The 12352-nt window shown below is 46.0% G+C and overlaps 1 protein-coding gene across 1 annotated transcript in view; it reads right to left on the bottom strand.

Annotated features, from left to right (window-relative positions):
• LOC119432922 (uncharacterized) overlaps positions 1-11317 on the bottom strand; it is a 49188-nt gene extending 37871 nt beyond the window's left edge. Inside the window, exons 1-2 of the mRNA XM_049658419.1 lie at positions 11269-11317; positions 8269-8351 (exon numbers count right to left, since the gene is read on the bottom strand). Of these exons, the coding sequence (XP_049514376.1) occupies positions 8269-8351; positions 11269-11317 (132 nt within the window). The remainder of the gene's footprint in view (positions 1-8268; positions 8352-11268) is intronic.
• Positions 11318-12352: the final 1035 nt, after the last annotated feature.

The following is a 12352-nucleotide window of genomic DNA, read 5'->3' as shown; positions in this document are numbered from 1 at the left end:
GGGAATACACATGAAAATATACATTGTATTGACATTTCTTTATGGATAATCTATGGACTGCGATTAAACAAAAATAGACACTACCAATTTTCCCTATAGACAGTCTACTGATTTTGTATAAACGCCAATAAATTTATAAAGAGACAAAGCAATCTATATAAATTCTATAGACTGTCAAAATCATATTGAGTTGGAAGCTTCCCGACGTGGTAACAGTCGCTTTACAGAAGCGCATTTTTCCAATAGCCAACCTCAAGTTCCCGCACCTGACATCAGCGGCAATTGCTCCCCTAGTGGAAAAATGTCAAAGTCAATTGGCAATATGTTTGTCATAAAGCACTTATTTTAACCCTGATAAGCCTTTGCGAGCCATTGCACTAATGATTTCTCGTATCCGTCGCCAAAACGAATAGTGGAGCGCGATAGCATTCAAAGATACGTGACGGCTTTTCACGTTTCCGGGCAACTGCACTTTAGGTAACCGTAACGTTTACCGGGAAATGCTGGTGGCGAACGCTACGCACGAATGCGACTCTCTGGTAGAAACGCAGCCTCTTGCGTGGGCCCATCTCGGAGGTACCCCCAGCCGCAACAACGAAATTACATAATTTCGAGGTTTCTGTCAATGTTTCGCACTTTGAATATTTAAGTATGACAAGATTTAACATGTAAAAGGCATGTGCTGTCGGCGTTTTGTTTCATGACATTTGGTTGTGGTCTGTCATTCTCAAAATTCCGCGGAATAGCTTTGTCAAGAATGTAAGACAAGGTATGAGCAACTTTAATGATATAATATAATGGCATGGCCAGTATGACCCACATATATCGCCTGTCATACAGCAAGGTTTGGTATATACATATACCTATACTCAATCTCACAAGCTGTTGTCAGCACTGTGGCAGCTACACGTATTCTTAGTCAAAAGGAAGGTCGTATGCGCCTCGAGATGTGCTCATCCGGGCCGCGTCTGCTTGCCCTCCTGTTACATGCTTCATGGTTGGTGGATTGCCGCAAAAAATGATTTGACACCGTAACCATAATCTGCGTTTATATGCATGTGACAGCAGGGCTTCGCTTTACGTGTACGCTTTCCATGCAGTTATCTTGCAGCCTTCTTAGCAAGTAGTACGGGCGAATGTCCTTACAAATGTTCACTTGCGCCACAGCGTCTGCTCGGCGTCTCCTTGGCGTTTGCTCGCTACCGTCATCCCGTGCTATGATAGAGCGAGTAGTAAATTAATGATGCAGTAGGCCTTTATAGCGTTCCGCATCGTCAACGCATTGCCAGTGCTAATGGTGTGGCGCCATCTGCTAACTAGAAATGAAACCAGTTTTACGACTTGGTGCCGTGTCTGTAGTCCGAACAGGGTGAAAACAAACAGCCGATCTCAATAATTACGACAAAACATATTTAATGATTTGACCTCAGCTTCAGATGAAACTTAGCGATGATGGATTTTGCCGCTTGTTTCTCGCTGACAGGTAAGGAGAGCCAGTAAAAAGCGCGAGTTCGGTTTGAAGAGGGTGGTCGGCGCTGTATGGTTACTGCAATTAGAGAGCCTAAATGCAAGCGCTCTCATGTAGGCTACATAGCTGCAATGTTTCTATTATAGTTACCAGCGGTCATTGCTACAGTCATAGCCTCCTATATAGAAAGTATATAGGCGGCTATGCTACAGTAATTCTCGGTATACGACGTGCATGCGCAACGGTCAATTAGGACTGAATTCGCGCCGACACCGACGTCGCGTTAAAATGTGCCGTTCACCTACCAAGTTACGAGAGAGAGCGTGCAGAGTGTCGCGAACGGGAGAACATGCCGCACAGCCAACAAACAGTGGCGCGGTGACGCGACCGCAGACGGACACTTTTAAATCTATCTATCTATCTATCTATCTATCTATCTATCTATCTATCTATCTATCTATCTATCTATCTATCTATCTATCTATCTATCTATCTATCTATCTATCTATCTATCTATCTATCTATCTATCTATCTATCTATCTATCTATCTATCTATCTATCTATCTATCTATCTATCTATCTATCTATCTATCTATCTATCTATCTATCTATCTATCTATCTATCTATCTATCTATCTATCTATCTATCTATCTAGCCGCCTACGTCTTGGTGCTCTCATGGTCGTTTCGTTAACTTGGTAGGTACCACAATTGGCATAGTATGACAACAGTGCATGACGAACATAAATGTCATGACATGCGTGTCCTTTATGTCACGATGCAGTCGCCTAAAATGACAATGACTCAGCGAAATAGGATTAACACTCAAAAACCACTGAAATGGGTTCGGACGTGGGTAGTATATGTGAAGGAAACACTGAAAAATGGTGGTAGAAGCCATAATCATGATCATGACTCAGCAAAATTGGCAATGACTCATCGAGAAAAGATTAACACTCAGAACCCACTGAGATGGGTTCTGATGTGGGCACTAAGGGAAGGAAAAGGCTAAACGTTGATGGTCATAGTCATGAGTACGACTAAGGCTTTCACCTGAAGGTCTCTTAGGTCTAGCTAAAGGGACTCCTGAGGAACTCGTGACATGAATGTCATGGCATGCGGGTCATGTAGGTCATGAAACAGCTGCCTACGTCTTGGTGCTCTCATGGTCATTTCGTTAACTTAAGCTCTCATTATCATTTGGGTAGGCTCCTCGCCCAACATCGATTCCCCGAGGGCGTGAATCTGCCGGCTTTTTTTTTTTTTTAACATTGGTGTAGCGCTCGCGGTGTTCGTTGCATGATTGTCACTTCATACCAGTGTCACGTGGCACCCATGTAGCGACGTGCCTAAATGAAACGCCCAATGGTGAAACTGCTTCAAACAGGCTAAGACGAATAACCGAGCACATTGATGCACAGCCCTACATGTTATACCATTGTGCGCATAAACGCATATTATTATCGCAAAATAATGAAAACGCAATTATTTTTTTCTTATTTGTCGACTTGCTTACTCTACTTGGCCGCGCAAATTATTATCACCAGAAGGCATAAACAACCTGTGCAAGCAACATTTGCATATCTAGCATATCCTCTCCATAAAACATTACTGATAGTTTAACTTTAGGAGGCAGAAAATTTGTAGAAGACAAGTAAGACAACACGTGTCCGTTCAAGTGCCTTCAGCAAATTATGATAAACAGTTCCAGACAAGTTCACAAGGCAGCGGCCCGTTCATTTTGCTTACGGCTATCTTTTCCCGCTGTGCGCGGTTGCAAGGCCTAAGATTAGCAGCTGTCATCGACAAAAAAAGTTTATCAAGCGGGAGCACGAAAACACCCTTCTGCGGCATCTATCACTGCTTCGTTCTGTGCTTCTGGTACTAGCGGTCCAAGGCGATCCGGCGTTTCTGGTGTCGTTTCCAGCCGCTTTCAAACGGTCCTTCCTAAATATTTGCGCGATAAAAACAGGACATTACGAGCGTAAGCTACAAAACACACTTCTGGTGCCAGATAAACTGCAGCAGCTTTATCCGCCAATATCATCGTGAAGCAACACCGCGTCTATAATCTGACGTCTCCGTTAGCGACGGACGGTATTACCAGTATTACGCACTGGCTTTACATTGTCGAGCATGACGATGTTTAATCAATGCACACAATCGCGTCCTGAAGTATCATGTGCGGTTTTTAATTATTCCTGTCCTGAGCGGATGGTTCCGTGGGCTAAATATGCCTTTGGCTACAGCACCAGAACGTTGCCCCGTCCCATAACTTTTAGTCGTTTTAGATTTATTAGACACTTGTTCTGGTGAATCTAGGGCAGGGTTGAGATTAACGCTAGCCGAGAACAACAGCAAAGCATGCAACAAATGAATGCAGAAGCAATCGGACTTTTCGCATCTACTGTTACCAGTACCGAACCGAAAGCGTTGCTGATACGCTTACGAAAGTGTTCCATAGTAGGTGAAGCATCCATCTTTTCTGCACGCATCGACAGGCAGGTTGATAGGTTCGGAAAAGGGTTCCCTAATTAACGTCATTGTAAAAACCATCCTGCCCACCATACCACAGTCGCCACCAACCACATATAACCTGTTTGGAACTAATTTGCAATCTTGACTGTTTGAACAATCACAGCAGTCATCATTTACGGTGGATTGGATGGTTCGGACGCCTGGCACATATGTGCGTGTAAACAATTCAGTCTATCGTACGACAGTTTTACGAACATGGCAGTCAACCAATTACCAACGTACAGGTTCCTAGTCCGAGCTTGACGAGGTGTCGTCGGAAATATCGGATGGTTTTGACGCACATGTAACTCGTAAAATGCGATAGATCATTTCAAGATCTACCGCATTCCTGTTGATTCCAACGGCGCCGCGCCATCTCGGCCCGTAAGTACATAATTTCGCGATACAAAAGTAGTTTCCGTTACTATATTTACAAGAATAGTCAACGTAACTAACCTGGATAGTCGGGAAAGTCATGAACATTGCGCGAAGACAGCGGCGACGCGCTCCGAGAACCTGCTGCACGGCGGCCATGAAAGAGACTGAGTTATCAGATCACGTGAAGGATGGCGTCATCGACTGACGTTGCCAGACGAAATGTTAAATTCAAGCTGAAACTCAACTCGAATTCAACGGACTGGATTTCAAGGCCACGGAGCGGGAACACTGTGTCGCATGGTCCAGCAAGGGAACGAGGTGGCTTGAAGCCAGCACGAAGGCTGTAGTGGTTGTGCAAGTCTCCCTAGAATTGAGATTGATTCTTTCTTTTTTGGCATTTCAGTGTTTTCTTCAATTGATTGCTTTCGTTTTCTGAACACTTATGTTCACGTCGTACAAAATGTCGTGTCACTACATTGCTCATCGAGCAAGCGCGCTGAAGCAAAGTGCGCGTCGTTGTGTGCGTGTGTTGTTATTTGCTTATCTCTTTCCGTCATTTATTTATACTCAATGTACAATCAAATGTTGCTAAAAGGGTGGTCACGAATGTTGCCGACATTTACGATATCATCAAATAAATGAAATCAAATCATTTTACTGCTTTCAAGTTGTGAAGCTTCGCATAACTCGATTGCTTAAGCCTGGGTCAGTATTTTCTGTTAACCTCGTACCCCATCTTTGTTTTTCGCTGCCTGTCACGGAAAGAGGCCGACAGCGGCAGCAACTAGGCGTTCGAAGCAAATGACGAAGTACAAAAGCAAAAAAAAAAAAAAAATTACAAGAGTGAATGGCAGCTCAGATTTATGACCCATACGGCTTTCTCCGTTCACAGTGAAAGCCAAATTTATCTTCAAATTGAAATATGTGACTCTTCGGAAAGATGGTGCTACGATTTTCGTCTTTTGAACATAATACGTGTTTTAGGTACAATTGCTACTAACCGTCGTAACCATAACATTGGCATATGAAGTTGCAGTTTATGCACGAATAGAGACAAAGAATTCAGCAGTCACGACAAGAGTGGCACCACTGAAAATGTTAACGCCTCTGCAATTAGAACTGTTGGGAGCTGTGACGACAGCACGGCGCATGCAGACTGTGCAGAGAGGCACATTGACAGACTACGAAACGCATTGCTGGTCTAACTCAACCCAGTAGAACGGGAGAGTGTCTTCAAGAAGGCACACTTTCGTGAAATGGACCTGTGTGGCTGATTAAGGAAGACTTGTTTTGGCCAACTGAACTGTTCAAGGCTCCTGAGAAAACTAAAGAAGAAACAAGGATATTACAAGTGACATCCAAGAATACATCTCCCGTATTAACAATCTTACCAAGAGCATGAACATCACTGCTTGGATATTCCGCTTCGTTCAAAACGCAAGGATAACAGGACTACTGTTAACAATTAAAACACAAAGCAGAGAAATTGCGTTTGGCGAAGGTTATGCGTCTAATACTACCTTAATGAAATTTGCCCCTTACAAAGATGAAGACAACTTGATCAGAATGGGCGGAACACTTCAGAATTCACGAACATCGAGAAGCGTCTTATTGTACTTCCAGCAGAGCAAGAATTCACCCGAGGAGTCTGCAGGGCAGTGTGTTCCGACAACTGTCTCACGTACAAAAGAGCATCAAAAGAATTAAATAGAATCTGGGAGTCAGTTCGAAATGAACGTGTGCTGCAGTACTTCAGAGAACATAGAATATAAATCGAAGTTTACAGCGGAACGTTCACCATGGTGGGGTGGTTTCTGGGAAAGACTCATACGCATAGTCAAGACAGCCCTACGAAAAGCTTTGAACACCACTTTTCTGAACTTCGTTGAATCACAGACAGTACTGACAGAAGTTGAATCACTGGTGAACTCACGCCCATTGACAACAATATCTCAGCAATTGACTCAGCTTCAAATACTTGAAATTACAAAAAAATCCGACGTTTCTACCGTTGGCTTGAAGCAGCTCACCCGGTTTCATCTGCCCCAACTTGGAATTAGGCGGCGATTTCAATTGGACCTCAAATCAAGATCCACTATTTATGCGAACGTTGAAAGGTTCCCTAGCCAGCGTTGGCAGGCAACCACTGTCGGAGGACGCTATCGTCGGCCCACATGGGCCGAACAATGCGTGCAACTAAAGGGCTGTTTAAGTTTCTGCAAGACACGAAGCTAGACGAGCGGCTCTAATAGAGATACCGTCTTATGTACATAAGCACTCAACACTCTTCACATCATCATCCTCCTTCCGTAGCAGACTAGCGCACACTAGCTCAGGTCGACCTCTCCGTATTAGCTATCTATCTACGGTGGTCATTAACCCGTCTTCTTCTCATTCATGTACTCACATTCTGACCAGAAACCCCATGCGTAGATATAGCATGCCGGAGCACCAAGATGCTCCGGCAATTAAACACCATTGTGAACGCAATGCCATCAATTCTAGCAAGCAGAACGACACGAAACCAACGCTACCATTGGCATCCCATTCGACCTATAGGTGCTTGCGTCGAAGAGGCCGCAGCTTGAACACAGACAAGGACAAGCAGTCCTGCAAGCATGCGAGTGCAACGAACCTCTTACAACGTAATTCCCTTGTTCAGCCTAACACGCTATTGCAGTCGATGAAATGGGGGTTTGTACTGACGAACCACAACTAGTCAAACGCGTATCCATGTTGTGCACTACGGAGCCAGATTACCTCGGTCCTCTAGCAGTGCCTTCACGTACCTTCCTTACTGTGTCGCTTATGCTCCGCCGATTGCAGCACCGTTAAGGCTAGCTGGTGACATAATGAGTCCACGACATCCTAGTAAGGAGGCTCTGGAGCGAAACCAGGGCACACAATTAATATAGTGTAGAAGTGATCGCACGAGTCAAACGTATTTTCACTGGTTGCGCTCGATCATGGAGGGCGATGATAACGACGCCATGTGGTTCACTCCTTTCGCATGGTTACGCTACCGTCCAATTAGGCCATATTGCAGCCCATGCGAAATTTATTTACTTTTCTGCTTTATGTTTGCTATTTCTTGTGCTTACATTTAGGTTCGCACATGCGCAGCCCGCCGCTTCTCTGCCTGCGAGCGTCGGCGAACAGCCATCTACGATAAACGAACACCGGTCATGCGCATGCGTCGACGTAGCACGCACTTGTCCCCCTCTCCCGGGCGATAAGCAGTCTCACGCTGCTGGTCGCCTTTCGTAAGGCGATAACCGTGCCGCGACGTTAGCCGAGTGGATAGAGTGTCGAGCTCGCACTCAAAAGGGCCCACGTTCGAATCCTGGGAGCCGGCAACGCGAAGAGCCGCAGCGCCCATGGGGTTCGAAGCCCACGATCGAATCCTGGGAGCCGGCAGGGATTTGCACGCCGCAGCGCCCATGGGGTTCGAAACACGTGGGCCGCCACTCGGGCGTAGTGGGGGACGAGACTTTGCGGTTTTTTCCGCAAAGTCTCTTCTCGCGTCTCCACGGCTACCTGCGTGGGCAGGTGCCCGTACTTTTTTCACGCCGATCGGGGCTGCCCGCGACTTTGCGCATGCGTGTCGCGCTAGTTAAAATTCGTAGTGCACGAATACTTTTGCGCCAGCGACATACAACTCCTTCGGAGTGAAAGAATAACAGCGTGCAAAAGACAAGGTCCCCTGGTCGTCCTTGTCTTTTCACGCTGTTATTCTTTCACTCCGAAGGAGTTGTATGTCGCTGGCGCAAAGGTATTCGTTCACTATGAATCGCAACAAATAAGCCTTCACATTCAATTACTGGCCATGTTCATGAGTCACTGTGTGGTAGTACACGCACTCTGCAAGACGCCCGTCAAACGTGAACAACACGGCTGCACTCACCTGCTTTAGCTGGCGATAGGCGGACGTCTGGTGGCTCCAGGACTCACACGGAAAACGGCTCGAGAAACCTGCACTTTTAACTCCTGCACGGGTTGAAATTAAATGTTTTGTACAGCTCCGTTGGTCACATGAGTTCTGTATCATATAAAGATACAGTATATGAAGCCTTGGCAATATGTTATGACGCAGCAAACATATTTATCTTGGCTTATATTAATATATATTATATTAAAGAACAGGAGAGTTACATACAACGCGATATAACTTCAATGTGAAATCATGCTTCAGTTAATAAATATGAGCATGCTGGCTCGTTTCCTGCAAACACTGCTACAGCGATTTATAGAATGCATTTTTTCTAGATCGCCATCTCTAACATGCCCCGCCGATCGGGACAGCATGCAGGATGCGCCCCACGCTTTCACGTGACGCAGAACCTGGTGGCGCTGACACGGAATACGGCTAGAGTTCCTGCCTGCACATTTTCCTTTAAACAAGGAAACAATTTGATTAGGGGTGGGTGAATATTTCGCACTATATGTTCGCTAACAACGTACTGTTAACGTATCGCACATTATCGAAAGTGGGACAAAATGGTTATTGAAGCCTCGAATTAGGTTTTGCAGTGGTTCCTACGTACTCTAGTAGTCTGCTAGTTCCGAAAGTAAGGATGAGGTGCTTTAGTCGGTGTTTCTTTGTCGTCACGGCGTATCTTAATTATCTGGACATCAATAATATTGAGCTCTTTCCACGCCTCCAGCAGTTCTGTTTCACTAAGGTTGATGACGCCGTCGTCTGTGTAGCCAGGTCCAACCTTTTCCGTTAGAGGCTTTGCCACAAGCAAAGGTGAGATTAGTCTGCCTGGTTGTTCACGGTGCTCGCTGAAACTTAGGAAATCGGACGTTGCATCGGCGCGCACTCTTTTCTGACGGCGATCAGGAAGGGGTGGAAAACATACCAGCCTAGCTTTGTTCAGCTGTGATGGTAGCCGCCCACCACGGAGACGCGAAGATTACCAAGGGGCCTTAATGGGGACCTGAACCATCCCCTCGGGTTTGGTGAAATAACTCAGCATCTCAGCCAAGTTTTGCTGTCGTACGCGGTTCGTGGAGCTCGTAAACGTTCTCTTTTCATCAAAATCCATCACTTTTTTTCTGGACGCCTTATTTTGTAATACATTGGATTCCCATGTGAGGGTGCTAATGGTAGCTGTCGTCGGCTACGTAGCGTAGATACCGCGGCCGCCGTGAGTCCACTGGCTAAGCACATTGCAGATCACTGAGGGAAACCACGAGGACAAAAATCGGAGCTCTCGGCGTTTACGTTAACCTCCAAAATGAAAGTTGAACTGCGCGCCAGTGTTTGCCAATAACTCCAGTGCTGCTGATTGCGTTGAAGTACTTTTTGCGGCAAAATATTTCCGAAATGACATATTTTCATTTCAAATGCCTTTCTCCACTTTCGATAAAAAGTGGTTTAGGGCCCCTTTAAAGATACAAACACCCGGCGTCGGCTCAACCCCCAAAATTCCCTTTTCCCCAGACACTGCCAAGCCGCGCATGGCTAGAGGTGGCAGGGTCCAACGTTCAGACACCTTTATGGGGCTGAAAATGCATCATTTCTTGCATTTTTACTAAGCCAAATACATGTGGAAAATTAATAAATTGGTTAACCTATGACGCCACATAGATGAACCACGTGATAGAATATTATAAAATTGGATTTGTCGCGGTACCTAGTTTTACACCCGATTCAAAAACATTTACCACCAACCAACATTTGCTTTCTTTAACTTGTAGGAAAGCTTACGTCACGAAAAACGTTTTTGTTTTTTCGCGTAAAATACTTTAGGTAAACCTCATTCACACAATCCACAATTATCGACAATCCACAAGTTCAAGATATTGCAACCAACAGGCATGAACATTTCAAAGACAGTTTTAGAATCTATTCGTTATGCTAAACTTCAGAGCATAGGGAACAGCACTTAGTTATTATTGCGATAGCAATTATATGGACACTTCAATCGGATTTCTGCCGTCGGCGTCGCCGTCGTCGTCGCCGTGAGGTTCCGTATAGATAAAATCTTCGCCGCGCGCCGTATGCCTGAGCGGTAGCGTGGGGGGACGCGCGCTATCACGGAGAGCGAACGCTCTCAATCTCCCACGCGCAAGCAAGGAAGCGGGAAGCCAGCGCCCAGCGCCGGAGGGAGGGGGGGGGGGCACTTCTACTCTGCCAACAACCGCGCTCGTCGCTCGCCCGCACCGTCTCTTATCTCCACACGGCTCTGACCTTTATGCGCTGTGCATTCGCCGCTCAGTTTCCGTTGAAGCGATAGACCGCACGTACCTTCGCCCGTTGCGGCGTATGCTCTTGCTGCCAGCGTTCTGACAGTCGTTTTCTGCAGTCATTCAGTGTGATCTATTCATGTTTGTTTGTGCGCGCTCACACCACAGTTCGTAATAGTCGGGCCACATTTTCCAACGCACGCTACACATGCAATGCTGCCCGGATCGGCAGTGCAGCGCTACAGGTGTGTCCCTTCGCACGCGCTGCCCACGGGCAGCGCTTCTCATCAACACCACCGTTTCACACGCGCCTTCTCGTGGTCATCGAGTCTCTCTTCATGTCGGTCTACTTACGCCGCAGCACACCCGCTTACTTAATCAGCTCATGTTTACTACAATTCATATTGCTACCAAAGCCGCTCACCTTACTTCGTATGACATTGCTGTGTTGCTATCGCATTCATTGCTTCGACCTTAGGGCGAAACTGTGACATTTTTTTCATGGAGTTGTTTAGTGTCTTTCTCTTTTTTTCCCCGTTATTCGATTGTCAATGATTTTCCAACCTTCTATTGCTTTCACTCATTGCTGTTGTTCTTTTATTTATTCACCCCCCCCCCCCCCCCGTTTTTTACTTTTTACATTTATTTTCCACGAGCACCATTTTTCTGCCGCTACTTTTATTCTCTCTTTCAGAAACGATAGTTCACTGACCTGCAGCGGGCCAGTTACCGCCACCCCCCTTCCCGTCGTCCAGGCCCATTCCACGAAAAGCGGAACCTACAATGACGCCTCAACCGGCTAACACTCGGCGCTGCCTCAAATTCCTTCACCGACTATCAGTAACGCATTATCTTTCTTTTTAATGCTACGCCCTCGCCGCTAACACACTCTCCCTCGTTACTTTCTCTCCCCTTTAGAAGAACCCTGCCTATATATACTGTGCCGAGGAGGAGAGCACATGTCGCCTTGAAGAAGACACTTGTCGAAACTCCCGCTCTCACCTTGTTCTCGTGTTGCTCATCGTCTTGAAATTCCATCTCCCGCATTCCCCGTGTTTTCCATGGATTATGGCGAGAGCTCATTTTTACAACAAATAGAGTGCAACTCCGCACACCTCCTCGTGTTAGTCTCTTGGGTAAATGGAAGAAGTCAGACGCTACCAACTCGAGCACGGAATGTGCCGTTCGACAGATCAGTTTGAATCACGTTCAGCAAGTTGCCTCGGGCGCCCACTCAAGCCTGATCAACAAGGATTCCAAAACGCCAAGTCGTGTCATATGCTTTCGCCATGTCTAAGAACACCGATAAGAAAAACTGTTTATGCACAAAGGCATCAGGAATATTTGTCTCGATGCGGACAAGGTGATCTGTTGTGGATGTAGTTTTCCTGAAACCGCACTGCAAGGGATCTAGTGTTGTTATTTTCAAGAAAATGGATCAGACGTCGGCTAGTCATTCTCCGAAAGAGTTTGCAAAAGCAACTTATTAGGGCTATAGGCCTATAACTGCTGGTCGAAGGAATTATTATTGCCTCTTTCCAGGCAGCCGGATGTGCCCCCACAGAATATGGTGTTAAAAAGCCCAAAGAAGTGTTTGTGGGTTTCAGGTTGTAAGTTTGATCATGTCGTAAGCTATTGTGTCTCTTCCTGGCGCTGACTCATTACAACTCCGCCATGGCAAATGGACGTTTGTAAGCTTCACTCTATTATTTTCTGATCCAGGGACAATCGCTCTACTTGCCGCTGGTACCGTAGAAATGTATCTGTATAATGGGCCGAACTATAAATGTACTCGA

This window comes from Dermacentor silvarum, chromosome 11 (genome assembly GCF_013339745.2).
Source record: "Dermacentor silvarum isolate Dsil-2018 chromosome 11, BIME_Dsil_1.4, whole genome shotgun sequence".
Classification (NCBI taxonomy): domain Eukaryota; kingdom Metazoa; phylum Arthropoda; class Arachnida; order Ixodida; family Ixodidae; genus Dermacentor; species Dermacentor silvarum.
This window is presented reverse-complemented; position numbering and strand designations above follow the sequence as displayed.